The 22,252-nt window shown below is 45.6% G+C and overlaps 1 protein-coding gene across 7 annotated transcripts in view; it reads left to right on the top strand.

Annotated features, from left to right (window-relative positions):
- The window catches only part of SWT1 (SWT1 RNA endoribonuclease homolog), a 793,385-nt gene that overhangs the window by 747,107 nt on the left and 24,026 nt on the right, over positions 1-22,252 (top strand). For all 7 annotated transcript variants that reach the window (XM_069232008.1, XM_069232009.1, XM_069232010.1 and 4 more), the window contains one exon: positions 12,441-12,508. In XM_069232008.1, coding sequence (XP_069088109.1) covers positions 12,441-12,508 — 68 coding nt within the window. The remainder of the gene's footprint in view (positions 1-12,440; positions 12,509-22,252) is intronic.

The raw sequence follows: 22,252 nt of genomic DNA, 5'->3' as shown, positions 1-22,252 counted from the left end.
TGTACTTTTACAGTTCCAATAAACATACTCTGTGGCTGATGGTGGACAGATAGCTACATGTGTCCCATCAATGGTGCCTATTACATGTGGTAATTGGGCAAACTGGTAGAAATCAAATTGTGTCTGTAGTAATTCCTGTGGGGTGTTGGGGAATCTCATGTGCTGTTGAATTTTGCTCAGCAAGGAATTGAGAAATTATTGAAAAATAATGAGAGAGCACTCTGTGAGACCCCTCCAGCTGCTTCTATGACCCCTTGATAGCTCCCTGAGGCTCATAGATGCAGGGAGCATAATACCTGCACATGGGTGGGTATGCTATTGGTCCTTTGTGGGCTGCGCTGCAGTATGGGTTGTAGATCAGCTGTTAGGTCAATTATCATGGCTGAGCTTAACCTGTACTTATCATATGTCTCCTCCCCTGTCTGGTCAAAAAGGGTAATGCGCATTCTAAAAATGCACTCCTGTCTCCTCCTCCCTCTCCTCAAATCTGCCAGGATCCTCATCCTCCTCGCCATCACGTAGAGTGCAGCCATTGTGGAAAAGAGGCTGAGTCATTCTGGGCCTCTTTATATAGGTTTCACCTGTTTACCACCTGAATTCACTTAGTGGTAAATTGCACGTGCAAAAGGCCATTCTGCTAATATTCGCTATTTGCGAATTGTTGATGCATTGCATTGCGAGATGGAATTTGCGAATCATATTCTACGTATTGTAAATAGCGACATGATTTTGCGATTCGCATTGTGCGATTTGCGAATCCAGGTCGCAATTTACGATTCGCATAATGCGATTCGCAAATTCATGTCGCTATTTGCGATATGCAGAATGCGACCCACAAATTCATGTTGCAGTTGCAAGGAATCGCTATTTTAACAATTCCTTATATTTGCACTGCAAATGCCTTTCATACATTGTGAAAGGCGATTTTGCATTCACAGACGATTAAATTTACCGATTCGCATCGTTTGCGAATGCAAAATCCTTTGATACATCTGGCCCTAAGTCTTAATATCCCATTGAAAAAAAGAGGGTGCCAGTTTGGAATTTTCTTTGATTTACTGGTTTTACCTAGGAGAAGGAAAGGGGTGGCTTGCACAACTTGAAGGAGTACAGCCTCTAATAAAAGAACGAGAGCTGTACTGCTGCAGCAGTACAGAGGTGCTGTTTATTCTTTGCAAATGGTGACCTTTATTCACCAAAAGGCGAGGGTGGTGGGTGTAGGGTGGCTAAAGAAGCAGAGTCTGTCGGAGGGGCAAGGAAGCTGGCAACCACAGAATGCACTCTTTGTGGCCTTTTAACTGTAGCTTTAGCCCTCAAACAGAGCATTCTCATTGGCTGGCCAGATCCTAACATCTGATACTGGGTGCTAATGATACTTAACATGGATGTCAATGTATTCTTGATTAAGGGACCCACAGGGAATGTGCCTAAATAACAAAAAATGTCTTTTTTATGGTTTACGTAGGTTGAATGGGTAGTTACCATTTGCGTTCAATTGGAAAGTGAAAAGCCCAGTGTATCTAATTGTATTTCACTATGCCCTGGTTATTTAATCAAATAATTTTTTGTATTAAGGCATGGTATTTCTTGTAAACATATGTGAATCCGTTCTCTGTATCCTTTACTGCACTCAGATAGCCAGGTGTTTGCTTACTACAACTTTTAAATAAATAACAAATCCATTTATTGAATCCCTGCATCATAATTTATCCAGTATTGGATCTTTCATAAATTCACATGCTTAAATCATCCCCGTCACCGAAGTGGGAGTCCCACGGTACATGAAAAAGCAATAAGCACAAAAAAATAAATTCCCAAAGGCTAAAATGCTAATCAAATGACTCATATAGCCTATCCTTGTCCTTTTGTGAAAAGACCCAAACTTGGCTCATGACCAATCAGGCTCCAGCACCCTCTAGAATACTGTCCAGAGAGACTCCTTCCCTCAGATTTTCCTCTACTCATTTTACTTCTCCTGACAGGAAGATTTTCTGTCAGAAAACTCTGAAAATGTCAGATTCTTCCAGGAAAGGCCTTTTCCGCCCTTGTAAGACCTGTGGCAAGAAAAGGCTGCATGTGGATGATCCACATTAAGACTGTTTATACTGCTTATATCCTGTACATCAGGTGAATGATTGCAAGATATGCCGCACTTTCTCTGCGAAGACCCTTAGAGACAGAGAAGGAAAACTGTTGACCTGGTTAAATGCAAAATCCTGTACTTCAGGTGAAGAGAGTGAGTCAGAAAGGCCTCATAAAAGGTCCAGATCTGAGGACCTGGGGCAGGCTGAGAGATCCAGAAAAAGTCACAAAACGCACCACAAAGAGGGTGCCAAGGGCATACAAAGCTCAATTTCATCTGAGCCATCCTCTTCTCGTCGAAAAAAGGAGTTCTCTCACCGTTCTCCTTCATCTGAGCCTTCCACCTCTAAAAAGGTATTTCTCAAATTTAATTCATCGACAACAACACCACCGTCGACAACAGTGACGACGACGATGGTTTCCACATCAGGCAGTCCATGTTGCAGGATTATAATAGAAGGTTCCCAATTGCAGCAGAGGATCAGCCGCCTCTTCCAACCTCTTCTGTTACACCAAGGAGTATACCTCCCCCTCCAGCAACTCCCAGGCTTACACCTCAGTCTACAATAGCTGCTCCCCCCCAGAGATGATGTTTCTACGTCAGGGGGTGAAAGAGAAGGAGAGATTTCAACACCACAACATCCTAGTGATGAATGGTACGATTATTTAGCTCCTACTCCTTCTCCACCACCTCCTCGTCCATCAGATTCTCCACCGGAGGATATAGGTGGTTTTCACAACTTGATGGATAGAGCGGCAACACGATTTCGCTTGCCAACGTCGGTCTCACAGTCGGAATGCTTTCTCCATGACTTCAAGGAACAAGCAAGAAAGTCTGTGAGAGCGACTCCTATTATAGACTTTATTTGGAGTGAGGGCATCATGATCATCCAGAATCCAGCGACTGTTCCACCAGTTCCACAGAAACTTGACAAGTAGTATAAGGCGACACAGGACTCTCCAGCGTGTTTGACAGGGCATCCAAGACCAGATTCGGTCATCTCCCAAGCTGCCCAAAGGCGTTCTAAGAACCCGTCAACACCTGTATCTACTCCTCCTGATAAGGAAGGCAGACGGCTGGACAATGTGGCAATTAGATTTTCGTCCATGTCGGCTATAACTGTCCGTGCAGCCAACTCTCTAGAGATTTTGGGTTGCTATGATCACCAGATGTGGTCTGATATGAATGCCTTCATAGTTATCATTCCTGAAAATAAACAGTCTGAGGCACAGAAAATCCTGCAGGAAGGAGAGCGTACGTCTGAGGAGATAATTGACTGTGCCCTGGATATAGCTTCCACAGGTTTTCGTCAGCTGGCGGGAGCGGCTGTATTACGCCGCTAAGGTTGGTTAAAAGCGACCTCTTTCAGACCAGAGGTACAGTTCAAGATTCTAGATATGCCGTACGACGGAGAGTCTGCAGGCATGTAGAGGATGCATTACAGGCCATCAAGGCTGACACGGACACTGCTTGGTTCCTGGGTACTTTGCAGTACAGGAACCAGCCCTTTTGAGGAGCAATAGGTAGGGGTTTTTCAACCTTGCGTGGCTCCTACCATAGGCAGTATCAACAGCCTCAATATAGACCAGCCTATCAGCAGCATTATAGGCAACCATCCACAGCTTCCTACGCTAGACAAGGCGGGAGGAGGAAACAGAGTTCTCAAGCCTGGGATCAAAACCACTTCATCTTCACTTGCTTCAGCAAGAGGCTTTCCTAATGCTCGCCACAGGGGATTCGGATTCTATTCCCGGTTCTTTCTAATAAGGAAGAGGTCGGGGGAATGGAGACCAGTCCGAGACCTCAGGATGTTGAACAGGTTTCTAAGGAAGCAATTCTTTCGTATGATCACATTGTCAGATATCCTGCACCTTTTGAACCCTGGAGATTACATGACAATGATGGATCTCCAGGATGCTTATTTCCACATATCGATACATGTAAAGCATCGCAAATATCTCTGCTTCACTGTGGCCAGTGCCCATTATCAATTCAAAGTCCTCCCATTCGGCTTGAAGTCAGCGCGATGAATCTTCACGAAATGTCTCGCCCCAATAGCAGGCTTTCTCCGCAACAGGGGTTTTCAGGTCTTCCCATACCTGGACGACTGGCTGATAAAAGCCCCTACATCGCAGCTGGCGTCCAAGGCCACCAACGTCTGCCTAGATCTATTCCACAACTTAGTTCTCACAGAAATCAGTCACTCTTCCCGCACGCAGGATAGTCTTTTTGGGTGCGGAATTCGACACCATCAAGAACAAAGCGTATCTCACAAAGGCACGGCAGCAGAAACTAACCAACATGGCTATCAGGATCTCGGGAAGAAAGTCTGTTTCCGTATGAATGCTCAAGTCGCTTCTAGGCATGATCTCCTCATCTATCACCCTAGTCCACCTGGCAAGGCTGAAAATGAGACCATTGCAAGACGAGTTACAACTACAATGGACCCAATCTCAAGGATCCTTTGAGGATTTTATAAATATTACACCAAGAATAGTGGAGACTTTGCGATGGTGGTCTCAGACTCATCTTTCTCAAAGGTTGACCTTTCTAACTCCAGTGACAGACTTCATTATCACAACAGAAGCTTCATTGGAGGGTTGGGGAGGTCATCTGTAGGACATGCGCATTCAAGGAAAATGGTCGGATGCGCAGAGAAGAATGCACATAAATCTGTTGGAAAGAAGGGCAGTCGAATTTCGGGCAGTGAAGTGCGCGACAGGTGCCACTGCACCCGCTGCACATCAGCATTGCCGCCGGCTCTATTACGAGCCGGCTCCAATGTTGATGTGACATTTCCGCTAGGCCAGTGGACGGTAACACTGTTACCGTCACTGCCCAGCGGAAATGTCATAATAGGGAGACAGAAATACCGCCGGCAATGGCGGTATTCTGTCTCCCGCGGCCTCGGCGGTCTTTTGAAAAGACCGCCGAGGTCGTAATGACCCCCAAAGTGTATTATGCTGAGGTGGTTTAAGGGCACTGAATAGCTTGTAGGTGTTCTGTTAAAAGACCTTGCCTATTTCAGTGATGCAATAGAAGCCTATTATAAATTCATTATTAGCATATGACGAAGGGTCATATAGGGAGCTTTCAGATACGTTCTGGAGTTTGGAACAGTTAAATTTATTCCAGAGTGTGAATTGAAGATACAGTATCAAGATATTGACCATCTCTTCTGTAAAATCCTGTTGATTTTAAAAATATTGTGATTAAGCTGTAATTAAAACTGCTTAGAATTATTTCTATATGCGAAGATTGTATATATCTAAGAAATATATTATCTAGATTTTGTTTAGAATGTTTGAAATTTGTAAGGAAGTGGGTTATTAGGAAGGATGCGAGTCCTTCACAAACAATAAATCTGCAACTTTCTGTCTACTGGGAATCAAGTACCCCTTTGTAGCACTTGACTCATTCACGGTAGCGAGGCAGAGTAGTTCAAGGTCTATCCAGGGGAGTTGGTGTGGGCTAGTACACTTGCAACAATCAACATGCAATAAATGCAGTCAGTGCTTTTAGTTAGAAAAGGGTAACATACTTCATTTTGCACACACTACTCAATACTACCTAATAATTTACAAATATACACATTATGACAGGTGGAAATATCCATGGTGACATCCTCCTAACAGTTTATACTCCAAGCGAGGCCAAATCCCTGTTGCCACAAGATCCCATCTTTCTCCACACATACGCCTTACATAATATTGTGGGAGATAGGTATCAAAAAGCAGACTTTCGTGCTTTGTCTGGGAGTCACCGCATAAATAAAAACAGAAATGTGTCATAATAAACAGTGCAATCTTTTAATGGCATTAATTAGGGCATGTAATTACTCAATGTTAACTTTGTGGTTGTCTGTAAAGTACTTAGTTTACCTTCCTTAATGCATGTAATGATTCGCTGGGAACTTTGTCATCAATAAAGCATTCCAGTTTCAATAAACTGTGTCAATGAGTCTGCCTTCTACATTTAACATGCATTACTGCAGTGTTAGGGCCTACCAACAACAGTCCCCACACTTCAGATCTTTTGGACAGACACCCAAGCTACATCTCCTTGGGCTCATCACTTCAACTCCAAAAGAAACTCAGGGGGATTGGAGAAAAAACAAATGGTAGCTCCTATGGGGACAGACTCATTCTTGGCAGCCCCACAAACCCTATGCTTGGAATTAGGGTTCTGTTGCCCTTAGGGGCATCACAAAGCCATGTATGCACATTTTCCAACACCCCAGACGATTCCGAGGCTATCGTTTTGCCCGAGGCTGTGCATGTTGAGAAGCTGCCTCGCTTTGTGTAAAGAAATTACATTTTGTTCCATTTTTTACTATTGCGACCTGCACCACAACAATTGTTCTCTTTGTTCAAGGCCAGGTGCCCCTGCAACTCAAATGAGTACCCTACATAGGTCGGTTTCTCCTTCATGCCTGCATTCATATGGGGACACTGCTGTACGATGTGCACCCTGCCACCACCCTTGCTTGCATGGGGCCTCAGGCTGTCTTGCTCCTGGGGCTCTGACGTTCCCAGGTGGAGATTTGTAAACAGTATGATGGTGGCGCTCCTTGTTTTTGATGTTGTTGGTTTTTGGTATGGGGGACCCTGGGAACAAAAGTGGCATTGCGAAGGAGGCCCCACACACAACCACTCCAACATACTTTCTTGTTCTATCCCCTGGGGCCTTTGCCCTTCTTTATGGGGCTCTTGGACTCTGAGAAAGGGACTCTACACGTGTCCTGGTCAAAATCTGGTCCCAGGGGAACCAGAGTTTTCCCTTTGTTTACTGTGGTCCTGTAGGGCCATTTTCCATTTTCTTTGCTCCCAGTGGCCAGCTTTAGCAACCAAGACAGATTCCTTCAGGCCACGTGGCCTCTACATTTTTATACTTTTGTAGGAGCATGCTATTTTGCACTCGAGCTCCATGCTCGGAACCTATCTTCTGTTCAGGGCCTTGTGTTCTCCTCAGCCTGGGATCACTTGCAGAGACATCCCACAACTCTAGTAGTATAACGTCCATGCCCACATTCTTCAGGACTCATATCCTCTGTGGCAATTTGAAGAGTACCCATGTGATAAACATCCGGTGGTGCTCTTCTAGTGAGGGCTTTCCCTTTGTAGGCCCATTCATCAGAAGTTCCAGGGAAACCCTTCCCCTCCAGGGTCCACCAGCAAGCCCCTTTAGACCCTCTGCTGCCCCTCAGAGGATATAATGGGGCCAGTGCCACTGGCCCTGGAATGGTGAAACCACAGAATCCCATTGAGGCTAAGTCCAGGGTGCTCCAGCATTTCAGCAAAGGGCCCGGTCTTTCTCAGGGTCTTCAAAAATCCATGTTCTCTTTCCTATGTGCAAAGATTTTTAAGTGGGGTCCAATGTTCCAGTAGGGAGGCTCCTCTGCGCAATCCCGGGATAACATCATCATCCCACCCCTTCCCAACCCTCCTGCACAGCATTTTGCAAAATTTCAAAATGATGACTTAAAGTAGTTTGTTGAAAGACCTTCTCCGAAAGCCTAAGCTTTGCCCCTAAATCCGACATCTGCTTGGTCTCCTCTTCTCAAAACATCAAAGGAGAACCCCTCCTGTGATTAGCTCCAGAGGTCTGGCCTTTCCCCTTTGTCCTGTTTGGGATGAGCTTTCCAAGGCCTGGTGTAGTGTAAAAAGTTATTATTACAAGCAGATTGTACCCTCAACCTTCCTTTCCCAGGAATAAGACCAAAGACTGCCAAATGAACCTATTGTGTGGGAAGGTCTTTGATCCTTCAGCTGGCCAGTAGGGTAATCAGCTTGGCCCAGCACAGAGGAACAAAAGCTTGGAATCTAATTAGAAGTTGAGTCAAAGAAATATGGCAAATCCTCAAGTATCAAAAGAATTGCAGATCTGAGAAATGTGACATTGATTCTGCACTTGGGGGTCACTTTTACCATATGATGAGTGCACCACTGAAGGATAGTACCCTCTTTTGGGCATGTTACTCCAAATTTCTGCCTGATGTCAGTGTGTTTTGACTGTGTCACTGGGATCCTGCTAGTCAGGTCCTCAGTGCTTATGGTTTTTGGCCTGCTTGTCAGCATGTTTCAATGTTTTTGAAAGTATGCTTGACTGTGTCACTGGAGTCGTGCTAACCAGGACCCCAGTTCTTATGCTCTCCCTCTTTCCAAATTGATCACTACATACTGGTAACCCAGTACTACACTCCAAATTGGCATACTGGTCACCCCTTATAAGTCCTTAGTATATGGTACCTAGGTACCCAGGACACTGGGGTTACAGGGCATCCCTATGGGCTGCAGCATTACTTTTGCCACCCATAGGGAGCCTAGGCAAAGGCTTCTACAGGACTGCCATTGCTGCCTGTGTGAAGTGGTTCATGCGCCATTTCACAGCCATTTACACTGCACCAGGTCACTTATAAGTCACCTATATGTCAGGCCTTCCAACCCTGAAGGCTGGGTGCAAAGTACCTCTGTGTGAGGGCACCCCTGCACTAGCAGAGTTGCCCCCACGTCATCCAGGACCATTTTCCCAGACATCGTGAGTGCGAGGACGCCATTTTACGCATGCAATGGATATAGGTCAATAACTATGTCCAGCTTCACAATGGTAACCCTGAATATGGCCATGTAAGGTGTATAACAACTGGGAATCGTACCCCAATACTGATTCCAGTATTGGTTGCACAATCCCATGCACTCTGGGGGCTCCACAGTGGACCCCAAGTACTGCCATACCAGCCTCCCGAGGTTTTCCAGGCAGCCCCAGCTGCTGCCACCTCACAGGGAGGTTTCTGCCCTCCTGTTGCTTGAGCAGCTCAAGCCCAGGAAGACCAAAGAAAGGATTTCCTTTGGGAGAGGGGTGTTACACCCTCTCCCTTTGGAAATAGGTGTTACAGGCATGAAAGGGGTAGCCTCCCAGAGCCTCTGAAAATGCTTTGAAGGGCACAGATGGTGCCCTCCTTGTGTATTCCAGACTACACCGGTTCAGGGACCTTGCAGTCCCTGCTCTGGCGCAAAACTGGACAAAGGAAAGGAGAGTGACCACTCCCCTGTCCATCACCACCCCAGGGGTGGTGCTCAGAGCTCCTCCAGAATGTCCCTGGGTTTTGCCATCTTGGATTCCAAGGTGGTGGGGCACTTTGGGAGCATCTGAGTGGCCAGTGCCAGCAGGTGATGTCAAAGCCCTCCCCTGATAGGTGCTTACCTGGTTAGGTGACCAATCCCCTTTTCATGGCAATTTAGGGTCTCTCCTCTGGGTGTTTCCTCAGATTCGGATTGCAAGACTCAAGCAAGAATCCTCTGCATCCTTCACTTCAATTTCTACCAATGGAACCACAGCTGAAGCCTCCAGGAACTCTACAAACTGCAACAAAGAAGCAAAGACTACTTCTGCAACATTGTAACTTCAGCTCCTGCCAGCAACTGCAACAGTTTCCAGGTCGTGCATCCTCCGAGGACTGCCTATCTTCAGCCTGCACCAGAAGAACCGAAGGAATCTCCAGTGGAGTGACGGAGTCACTTCCCTGCTTCAGCAGGCACCTCTGCAGCGACAACCGGTGGCGTGGGTCACCTCTCCAGACGACCACCGTGGATCCAGCAACACGGGTGGTAGACTAAAGTGACCCTGACAGTCCTAATGTCCAGCTGTCCAACTTTGGTGGAGGTAAGAGCTTGCCTTCCCACGCAAGACAGTACCCACCGTGCACCGCGTGACTTGCAGTTGCCAAGGCTTGTGTGCGACCGTCCAAGAAGTTCTTTGTGCATAGCACAGCTCAGGCCCCCTGCACTCCATCCTGCGAAGCACAGCTTCCTGAGTGGTTCCCCGGGTCGTGGGATCCCTTTGTGTTGTGCTGCGTGGGCCTCCATTTGCACCTTGTTGATCCCCGTGCTGTGGGACTCCTGTGCGCTGCATGGGCATCTGAGGGCTCTCTGAGTTGCTGAGAGCCTCCTCTGTCTCCCCCTCCTAGGTAGAGGCCACCAGGTCCCTTCTGGTCCCAGGCAGCGCCATTTTCCTCTAACCGCAAGCTTTGACTGTGCCAAGGCTTGTTGGCGGAATCGAGCAATGCAAAGCAGACTGCAATCATCCATCCAGCGTGGGACATCTTCTGCACCAACCAGGAACCCGTTTCTGTCTTCTTGGGTGCATAACTGACTTTCGCCCTCATATTGATATTGGCGGTAAAAAAAAGCAAACTGCTGCAGCGCCGGCCGCCAAAAGACTGTCGCCGCTGCTACCAGCCATCAACCATATTATGACCACAGCCGGATTTCCCCACAAGAATGGCAGAAATCCGTCTGTGGCCATGCGGGTGGATGGCGGTAAGGTGGCAGATGACCAATAATACAGCCTGGCGGTGTTCTGCTGGCGTGCTCTGCTGTCAGTAGCAGCGCCCCGTCCCCAGCCGGAGGACCCCCTGGATCCAGGTAAGTCAGGTCTCCGACAGGGGAGGGGGTGGGGGATGTTATGTGTGGGGGTGTGTGAATGTTTGTGTGTGCGTGGAAGGATTACCCTGTCACTAATATGGCCTACCGCCATAGTTTTCGTAGCGTTACTTACGCCATGAAAACCATGGCGGTAGGCGGGGTCATAATACCACAGGCGGAACAATGGTGGTAGTCGGTCTGGAGATGTATATCTCCAGCCCGGCGGCTGTTACCGCTGTGGCGGTCGGAGTAAAGCCAACCCGCCAATGTCATAATGTGGAGTTAAGTACCGCCAGCCTGTTGGCGATACTACCGCCACATTATTACCGACCGCCGGGGTCATAATGACCCCCTTTATCTTCTCACTGGTGGTTCTCCTTTTGCACCCTTATCCGGGTTAGCAGGGTCTCCTGTTCTCCCTGGACTCCTCAGTGCTTCTTGGACTTGGTCCCCTTCTTCCACAGGTCTTCAGGTCCAGGAATCCATCGTTGGTGTCTTGCAGTCTCTTCTGGTTCTTGCATAATCTTCTATCATGACTTCTTGTGTGTTTCAGGACACTCACTGTGATTTGCTCCTGTTTTCCTGGGCTCTGGGGTGGGTTCTATTACTTACCTTTGGTGTTTTCTTACACTCCCAGTGCCCCTCTACACACTACAGTTGCCTAGGTGGGAAACCAACTTTTGCATTCCACTATTTTAGTATATGGTTTGTGTTCTCCTAGGCCTATTGCAACCTATTGTGATTTTGACTATTTGCACTGTTTTCTGACTGTGTACTTACCTGTTTTTAAATACTAGTGAAAGGTATTTTTGTCACCAGAATATAGTACCTTTATTTTTGTAACACTGAGAATGTTCTTTCATGTGTGTGAGTACTGTGTGACTACAGTGGTATTTCAAGAGCTTTGTATGTCTCTTAGTTCAGCCTTGGCTGCTCAGCTACGGCTACCTCTAGACAGCCTAGCTACTAGACACTGACTACATTTCACTAATAAGGTATAACTGGACCTGGTATAAGGTGTAAGTACCTTTAGTACCCACTATCACCCAGGCCAGCCTCCTACAACCACACTTGTCTGTAGGTCTATACTTAGATGCAGATTGCAACCTTTATGTATTAAGAAGTAAGCACACATTCTCAGTTAAGCACCAGACTTACATTATGAATGGCCAGTCACAATATAAACCCAGCACCTGGTCTGACACAATCCCTGTAGCATCCCTTCTAAGACTGGCTATGCACAGATACCCTGCTGAGCTGGACAGCAGTTCCACTCAGTCAGCCTGCACTTGTTCACTTCCAGCCAACCCAGAACCTGTTTACCCTAGCTGCACAACAACACACCTTGTTTTAAAAGGCGGCTAGCATTCTCAATCCATTTTAACAGTGCTTGCAGTTAGTGAGGCCCATTTAATTGGGCACACGCACAGTAAAAATCCAATAATCGTAGTCCAAAAGCAAAAAAATCCATGTGGTTAAATGGGGTGGGACCCATTTTCCTGCAATATACATAAACAGGTGTGTATGGAACAATAAACATATTAAATACAAATAAAATAGAAATATAAAAGTGCTGAGGTTCAAATGTGAACAATGGACCACTTTTTATTAATGCTATGGCCTTCTCTGGTAAAGTGTGCCCATTAGCGTCCATTTCCACTGAGTGGCTTTTAGTTCCAGGCTAAAGTCACATTTTTTCCCCCAGTTGGCCAAGGCACCCTCCATATGCCCATACAGAGTGTACTTGTGATATCTACTGCAGTCAGGTAGAAAACAAGTTTTGTCAGTATAGTGCTTCAGAATAAAAAAAAAAATGAATTATGTTGCCGAGTACCATTTAGTTGCATTTATAAGCTGTTGGCTTCACATAGTTTAATACTTTAATGGTTTTGTTTTTCAGTGTTGAGCTTTACTGACCATGGTGTCTTTTTCAGATTCATGTTGCAGACTTCACATTTTCTGCTGTGGAACTTTATGAATGTTTGTCTCAGAATGAGTACAGGTAAACTACATTGTCAGTGCAGTAAAGTTCTGTTGTTAAAGTTAGTATTGCTTTGTGATGTTCTTTATGTCATATGTTCTCTTTATAAATAGGTTTGCTTTCTCTGCAGATTTAATTCAGGAGTTTTGAACACATAAGCTTCTACATTTTGACACCTCTTTCTAGGCAATAAAACTCACCAGCCTTACTGTAAGGAATTGGGTTATTATTTCAGTCTGGAGACTACCCACTTCAAGAAATAATCACAACCCTTGTCAAGGTGAACCCTCTAAGTCTCCAAATTAACCTGAGCTCAAATCCCTGGTAGCTATGGCACAGAGCAGATAGATTTAATTTTGGACAATGTATACAGTATTTATGCAGTACCAAAAAAATAATAAAGTCAAAACTTAAAGCAATAACATTCCCAAAAACGAATTAGGCAAATAGAGTAAAATGTGATAAACAAAATAACAAAAAATCCAATAAAAGGAATCAGAGCTATGAATTTTTAAAGTTTTGAATAGCAATAGCACCAAAAGCACAAAGGCCCAATCATATTTAATGGTCCCCAAAGACTGGGACGTAGAGGCAGTCAGAGGCTGACTGTGATGGAGGATGGGACGGATGCACCAACCTTCTTCGTCTTGGTCAGATATTTTACCATCTGACTCGGGCCTGATGTAAATCGCAGAATAAGGGTTGTACTCTGTTAGGTAAATGGCGTAAAATACTCCGTCGCCTTGACATTTGCCTCTGAATTTAGAGCTGTCCCTGTAGACATCTCTAGTCATTGGAAGGAACTGGTATCATGGTGGTTAATGTTATTGTGTTAAGTTTTATGAACAGCTCTGTCAAACATGAGCTTTTTTTAAAACAAAATCCCAAAGTGGGATGTTGTTTTAAAAAAAGCAAAAACTAATGACCTCCTGTAGGAAGGTACCCTCTTTCTGGGCATGGTTACCCCCCCATATTCTGCCTTTTGTCAGTGTGTTTGACTGTGCCTACTGGGATCCTGCTAACAAGGACCCAATAGTTTTGCTCTCTCCTCTAAATTGTACCTTTTTCTTCCCACAGTTGGCATACTGGCCCCCCAGTGTATGTCCCGAGTATATGGTACCTAGGTACCAAGGGCATTGAGGTTCCAGGGGATCCCTATGGGCTGCAGCAGTTATTCTGCCACGCATAGGGAGCCTACGCAAAGGGTTCTGCAGGCCTGCCATTGCAGCCTGCGTGAAAGAGGGGGCATGCTCCTGTTTTCACTACAGGTCACTGCACCAGGTCACTATAAGTCACCCCTATGGCAGGCCGTCTCAGCCCAGAGGGCAGGGTGCAGGCACCTGTGTGTGTGAGGGCACCCCTGCACTAACAGAGGTGCCCACAAAAACTCCAGATCCATTTTCCTGGACTTTGTGAGTGCGGAGATGCCATTTTACGCGTGTACTGGACATAGGTCACCACCTGTGTCCAGCTACATAATGGTAACTCCGAACCTGCGCATGTTTGGCATCAAACATGTCTGGATCATAACCCAATACTGTTGCAAGTTTTGGAAGTATGATTATATGCACTCTGGGGGCTCCTTAAAGGACCCCCAGCATTGCTACCACCAGTCTTACAGGGCTTTCCGAGCAGCCCAGCTGCTGCCACTCCTCAGACAGGTTTCTGCCCCCCTGCTGCTTGATCTGATCAAGACCAGGAAGGTAGAACAAAGGATTTCCTTTGGGAGAGGGAGGTAACACCCTCTTCATTTGGAAATGTGTGACTGGCTTGGGAGGGGTAGCCTCCCCAAGCCACTGGTATACTTTGAAGGGGACATTTGGTGCCCTCCATGCATACACCAGTCCACAGCAGTTCAGGGACCCCCAGTCCCTGCTCTGGTACGAAACTGGACAGTGGAAAGGGGAGTGACCACTCCCCTGTCCATCACCACCCCAGGGTGGTGCTCAGAGCTCCTCCAGAGGGTCCCTGGGTTCTGCCATCCTGTTTCCAAGGTTGGCAAAGAACTCTGGGAGCATCTGAGTAGCCAGTCCAGGCAGGTGATATCAGAGCCCCCTCCTGATAGGTGCTTACCTGGTTAGGTGGCCAATCCCTCTTTCAGGGCTATTTAGGGTCTCTCTCTCTTGGGTGGGTCCTCAGATTCGGCTTTGAAGATTACAGCAGGACTCCTCTGCTTCGACTTTTGACCACTGGAACCGTGACTGGGCACTCCAGGAACCAACAGGTGCTGCTACAACGAAGAAGACTCTTCTGCAACTTTGTTTCCATGTCTCCTGCCAGCTTTGCAACATTTCCCTGGCCGTGCATCCTCAGCAGCCTGCACAAGAAGAAGAAGGAATCTCCCTTGGAGTGAAGGAGTCACTCCCCTGCAACCGCAAGCACCTACAACAAGTGACGACCGGCTGCATGGAGCTCCCCTCATCTTGAGCTGCATGGATCTTGCATCACGGGGGTGGTCCGAAGTAGTCCGCTTGGTTCTCTCTGCCAGCTGTCCAACTTTGGTGGAAGTAAGCCTTTGCCTTCCCAAGCAGGACAGTAGCCCCGTGCACCGCGTCTCTTGCAGCTACCAAGGCTTCTTAGCATCTGCTTCAAGGAATATTCGGGCGTCGTGCAGCTCAAGTCCCCAGCACTCCTTCCTGCAAAGTCCAGCCTCCTGCGTGGTTCTCCGGCGGTGTGGGATCCTCTTTTGTAATGCTACGTGGGCTCCTCCTGCGACTTTTATGTCTCCGTCCTGTGGGACTCCTTTGGGTGCTGCTGTCGTAGTTTCGACTCTTGTGCTAGGCAAGACTGCTAGTTTAAGCATGACAGTACTTTGGCTTGTAGGCGACTATGCCTATCCTACAACAAATCGCAACTGTTGTCCCAACCTTACCGGCTCACTAGCAGCACCTTAACAGAAACACAATAGTAAAAGGTTATTTGTGGCAACCTTTACGCATGGACTCGAGAACAAGACATCTCAGGGAGTGTCGTGGTTAAACGGAGATTACCCCTTTCTCACAGATAGATCATGTCTCATACAAACACTGGCAATGACAAAGATGTAGTAAAGTTTCAATAGTTTTTATTTAACATAACTGCAATTTGCGATAGGTTGCATGGGCTGCAATTATTAAGATAATGAATAATGCAAGGAACAGAATCGTGAAGACGAGAGTCATTATTAATAAGACCCCCACCGTCTTGCAATGCATAGAAAAGACACACGAGATTTAATATGCCCTAATACCCTAATGTGAGTGGCCTAACCTCCTACCTAAAGGAGAGCTGGGTTTGCTAAACCTAATCTGCCAACGCCATGTCCATGAGTGGAGCCCCAAACCCTCGTTAACTTGGAATGAGGTCTCTATCTCAGACTCCGCAGGGACACGAAGACTGGGGCAGCGACAAGACGACGTGCAGCATCAGTATCAGCGACGGTGGCGATGCCCTCTGGTCGAAATCCCTCTGATTATCTGTCTAAAGTGTGATGTATTTATACAGATCTACCAGGACCCCTGACGTAAGTGTGTTCCCAAACAATTGATAACAGACATGCTTGGGACGGCAATTAATATAAACAATCCCTCGAAAGAATACAGAGGGAAAGTCCCAAAGTGTGAAAACCTACTGTTTGTTTGTCTTTGTCGCTTGATCTTGACGCCTTAGCGCAGTGACACTGATAATGCAAAACATAACAAGTGACCTAACTATAAACAAGGCAGCCATCTTAGAAGAATTAAATAATTAAATGGGCTAAGACAGAGCAAGCTAAGTAGGTTAAAACTCACTAGGTGACGGGGGCACAAGTCTGCAAGCCAGAGGCTAAGCTAACTCCTGTTATCCCATTAAAACAAAGTAGGATTCTGCTCCTGTGGACTCTCTGCGACGCCGAGGGTCCCCTGTGACTCCCCGTCCTGGGTTGAGTCCTCCTGGGCCTTGCTTGTTCCTGGCAGCACCACTTTTCCACTAACCGCAAGTTTGCCTTTGCCAAGGCTTGTTGGTGGAATTCCTGAACCAACACCCATCTGCAATCTTCCTTCCAGCATAGGACATCATCTGCATCCATCAGGAACTCTTCTCCTGCTCCAGGGCAGCAGTGCTGACCTGTTCTTCATCACCGTCGATCAAGTCCTGCAACTACATCTGGTTGGGTAGTAGCTCCTACTCCTCCTGGACTCCACTGTGACTCTTGGACTTGGTCCCCTCTCTCTACAGGTCTTCTTTCTTCAGGAATCCACCACTGGTTTTCTTGCAGCCTTGTCTGAGTATCTTCTTTTTCTTCTTTTCCTCCTTTTAGGTGGTTTGGGGAAAATCCAGTGATTTACTCCTGCATTCCTGGTCGCTGGGAGGTACTGTGTTACTTAAATCTGTGGTTTTCTAGTACTCCCAGCTCCCCTTTACACATTCCACTTACCTAAGTGTGGGTATTGGATTTGCATTCCATTTGTTTAGTATATGGTTTGTGCTCCCCCTCGGGTCATTATTGGTTATCACTGTTTGCACTGTTTTCTAACCTTTTCTATGCCAATTTCTGGTTGCTAGTGTATATTTTAAGTGTATTACTTACCTCCTATTGGAGGGTTGCCCTTGAAGTAATTTGTGGTATTGTGTTACAAAAATAAAGTACCTTTTGTTTTTGTACAGCTGAGTTTTTTCTTTACATGTCTTATAGATAAGCCTTGGATGCTTATCCACAGCTACCTCTAGAGAGCCTGCCTACACTTCACTAAGAGGGGACATCTGGACCTGGTATAAAGTGTAAGTACCTTGGGTACCCACCATACACCAGGCCAGCTTCCTACACCTCCACACCTTAGGAGTTTTTTTTTACTGTTTTACCTGGGGTGATAAACAGTAAAGAAAAACCATAAAACACGGTCCACTCTAAATATGGCAGGCGTAAACCTCCATTGGCCCATACTCTGGTAGCCATCAGAGGGGTATGTCAGTGATGGAGCAGGAATACGCTCTGTCATTGACATACTTAACGTCTGCCCACCTGTAAATCAGGCAGGTAGAACAAAGGTTTGGTGGAGAGGGTACTCTGGCGTGGCTGCAAGAGAGTACCATCTCTGCCAAACTTTAAACCAGGCTCTTAGTCTTTTAAGCTCCAATCAACCACAGGAGTGCGTTTCTAATGCCCTTCAGACCTCAGGGGAGGCACTTAGAGACTCACACGGTGTCCACGTGTTTGCCCTGGGTACAAGAGGGAACAAGTCTAGTCCTTGAGGGCTCCATTCAGGTCACAGTCAGCTTGTCCAGTCCTCTTCTGATCTTCCACAGGTATTCGGAAGTGGGTGCTCAGAAGTCCCAGATTTATGCCTCACACTAGCTAGTGGGTGGGAATGACTCCTGGACATGCCCTAACCAATGTTTAAGTTCCCAAGGGTAACCCTACTAATCTTTGCACCAGTTCCTGTTTGCCTTACTGCACATAGGCCCCAAATGCCATGTCTTGGCATTTTCAAAATAGTGAAAAATTTCCGACACACTAAGTACTGTGGTAAGGTAATCTGAGTGTTGTCCCAGATCTTGCACTAAAATCCTTCTGGTTAGGGTATTGCTGTGGAATTCGTCTACAGTGAGAAGTGTGCAGGTAAAAGTATCCACCAGAGGAAAAAGTTACTTAACTGTGGTATTGATCTTCTGGTGTATTCTCTAATTGCAGATCCCTCACTGACCTGCCAGTCTCCCTGTTTGATGTTACAGGGAAAGTTAATAAGATCCTAAATGAAATTTTTTGATACTGAACTGCTAGATCACTGTGAATCTGTCCTTTTGCCTCAAAAGCTGGGGGAAAAACAAATGGAAACTGACATTGTTGTGCCGGGGGTGCTTTATGGCTTTGATGACCCTGCCTGACTTCACTTCCGGCATCGACCGGGTCTGGCACCCTTTACCAGAGGCTTGACAGCTTTGAAGTTTTCCACATGCAGTCTGAGGATGGTTTTAGAGGTGAGGAATCTGCAGGTAGATAGTGTACACCAGAAATAAGATCATTACCGCAGGTAGCAAAGTTTTTCTTCCCATCTTATACTGGGATATAGATGTTGTATGTACAGAAGATGTACCCCTTTATTAAACATTGTCCTCCAGTTTGGAAAGTTGATACCTCAACGTGTTAATCACAAATTTCTATTATTGCTGCTGCTAGTTATTCCTTTGTCCTCTCTATGGAAATTGTGATCTAGCTGTTTTTGTCCCACATCTCAAAAATTGAGGTCAAATTTTAATGAAATATCTGGTTGTAGCCAGCTTTACTTTGAAACAGCATTTTTTGGTTTCCTAAACAACTTCGATCTAATGTATTGATTTGCCTTACAATTTTCTAATATGAAGTTTTACCTACATAATATCAATCTAAGGAAGTTTAGTGCAGAATGGTCTAGCAGGTGGCACTTCAGATGATACAATTTGAATCCCCATTGTCTGTATCAAAATCCCGTAACATCTTGAGAAGCAATAATGCAACAGACTAAACGCCAAACTGAGAGCAGAAGTACTAGGCTTAGTGCATGGGTGGGGAACATGCCCTGTGCCGAGTGTTGGTGAGGAATGAGCAATGATGACCAAGGCTATGTCCACTGTCTAGTTCCTCGTGGCACCCACTGGCCAAGCCCAGCTGCCACTTGGGAGAGGACTCTCAGCACAGAGAACTGGTCAAGTGCCACGACCAGACCCAGCTTCCCATTGATTACAACCATGTGTCATGATCAGAGTATGCAGGTTAGGGTACAGGATCAGTACATGGCCAGATGTCATATTGTATATTGCAGCACCCCAGAAACGCACAATTCACAAACAAATGTAGGTTATGAAAAACAAAATCAATGCTTATAACACTTCAGTTGAAAGGACACTGTGGTTGGGATCTAAAACCTAAGCTCCAATGACATTGTCAAGCTTTGGCTAGTTTTACAACCCTAGTATCACCCCCTGCGCCACTCACGGTCTTAAAACATGATATCATCAGCTACCTCAGTGGTGAGATTGCATACAGCTACTCTTATAATACAAAAAATTATTTCACTGATGTTCCTCTACATATGACCTGGTCTTTAGACAGACTCACTGACAGCCTACAGATTAGTTTGAAAGTAGGACTATGTAAAAGTTTAGCGAGAAAAAAGCTGCAGTAGCACTGAGTAGCTAGTTTTATGTTATTCCACCTAAATGAGATATTGTCCCATTATATTACAGCAAATATAGGGACCATAATGCCACCAATTTGGTGTGCACACACTTTTGGAGCATATTAAGGTATTTTTGGGACATAAGATTGTCTCTGGAGACATCTGCTAGTTGTGTCCTGCATGTAGTAATTGTAAGGGCAAGTGTAGGTTATTTGTAGAATTGCAGCTATTCCAGTGTGCATACAACAATTTGCAGAGGGGCCAAATAATTACTGAAATATACACAGGAACGTTGTTATTCTGTTTAGAGATTAAGACGCTAGAATCACAAGAGTTGGGTAGTCACATGAGAGATTTGCAGAATTAGCAGTGATTCTTAACCTTTTGAATTCTGTAGACTCCCTCTTAATTATTATTGGAAGCCGGGGACTTACACTGAATCATTATTGACATTTGGGAACCATTTCTAGAAGTCCAGGGACCCTGGCATAAGCAATTTTGATGATTTGAATCGCAAAACTACACCCCAAAATACAGAAACAAGCATTCATCAAACAAATACACAAATAATGACATTTTATTTCATTCATAAGTGCAATAATCAAAAATCAACATTTACATTTTAATGAGAAGGCTGGAGCTTTCCTAAATTCAGTTGAGGCCACCCATCGTCCATACTGTATTCTTTTTGAAGCACTTGTACTGCTTTCATAAATCAGTTTGAAGATATCAACTTAATTTTTATCCTCCAATTTGAAATTAATTCACATTTACAGAAGACTTTAACATTTTCAATTTTATATTTTGATTCTTTATGTATATATATATATATATATATATATATACTTAAATAATATTGTGTTCAATGGCATGTGTGGTTGTAGATACACATACTTTGCATAAGTCCGCCATCTAGTGTTGGGTTCAAAGTGTTGCAAGTTGTTTTTGTTCGAAGAATCTTCTCGAGTCACGAGATCGAGTGACTCCTCCTCTCGGTGATACTGAATATTGGCATCAAGTTCTTTGTTAGATTGTTTTCTCCCCGCTGTCGGGTTCGGACGTGTTTTCTCTTGCTCTGGTATTTCTCTGCTCGATCTCTTCCAAATTTTCCATTCCGTCTTTCTTTCAGAAATGGTATAGTATTTAGATCACATTTTTCCAAAATTAAAGCACTCAATCCAAAGTCCTGCGTCTGGGTCAGTTCACCTCCCTTCGGGGCATTGATGCCCTTCTTGGGCCTACTTCTTCAAGTGCTGTCGGAATATGCAGGGCTGATGGAACAGACTCCATTTAGGTTCTGTCCTCGCTGCTACTCCAAATTTCCACACACCAGTCAACACCTGATGTGTAACTTGTGCTTGTCCCCACTAAATAAAGAAGAGAACTGCGATGCCTGCAGGTCTTTTCGATCTAAGAAGACTCTCCGGGACCGAAGAGCGCGTCGGTTGGAGATGTTGGACGACACTCCCGATATTTTCGGAGAGGAACATGCACAGGAGGAAATCGGACATTAGGCAGCCTTCTCTATTCGAGAATCTGAGTCAGACATCGAGAATCAGCAAGTTCCTGCAGCACGACATGCGAGTATAGCAGCTACAACTTCCCATCTAAAGACTTTGAAAAAATCAACTCAGATGGTCGTTGGTCCATCCCCCCCACAACCCTCCGGCTCGGCACCAAAAATTACCAATACATCTTTGGCATCAACACAGATTCAACAGCATCCCACACAATCTCAGGGTCGAGTAGTTATCAATCCAAGCATTTCGGCTCCGAGAAAGAAGCCTTCAACATCAGTTTCGTAGCCGACACCTTCGGTTTGACAAAAGACTCCCATTCCAAAAACTTTGGAACCAATGTTAATGGCTTCTAAACACTCAACTCTTTTATCTTGAGCAACTTCAACAGTGGAGCCAATTCTGGAAGTAATAGATGCTCGTCAGTGCCAGATCCACGTACAGAAGGGAACAGGGAAAATAATTGCTTCTTCCCCCTGTTCCAGTTAAAAGGAGACTTACCTTTCAAAAGACATTGGACATTGCTCCTCCTCCTAAAAAACAAAAACTGCAAGGACGGACAAGGTACCAGATCACCCTCGGCCTTCTCCACCTTACTCTCCTGTACGTCCACTTACACCTTTACCACCACCACCACAATCTCCTACATCTTTCATAGAGCCACATTTTTCTCCTCAAGGGTCATCATCACCTCATGGAGATTAATTAGGTGAAATTCCACAAGATGTAGATCCATTAGATTTATAGGATCCAGATCCCATACTCCCTAAAGACCCAGATTTGTATCCTGCAAGGCCTTCACCTGCTGAAGGTGCAACAGCTTATAATCAGGTTATTGCACTGGCAGCTGCATACCATAACGTACATATGCACACTGACCCCATTGAAGAGGATTTCCTCTTTGATACATTGATCGACACGGATAAAGAGTCAGTTCCTACCCATGTTGCCAGGTATGATTCAGCATGCCACAGATATCCTTACAGAACCTATTAGTCCAAGGGTTATTGCCCCAAGGGTTGACAAAAAGTACAAGGCAGCACCGTCAGATCCTATATTTATTAAATCACAAGTACCTCCTGACTCTATAGTCATAAGTGCAACACAAAGCGTGCTAATAGTCAGTCCACAGG

The sequence above is a fragment of the Pleurodeles waltl genome, chromosome 4_2 (assembly GCF_031143425.1).
Source record: "Pleurodeles waltl isolate 20211129_DDA chromosome 4_2, aPleWal1.hap1.20221129, whole genome shotgun sequence".
In the NCBI taxonomy this organism is placed as follows: domain Eukaryota; kingdom Metazoa; phylum Chordata; class Amphibia; order Caudata; family Salamandridae; genus Pleurodeles; species Pleurodeles waltl.
This window is presented reverse-complemented; position numbering and strand designations above follow the sequence as displayed.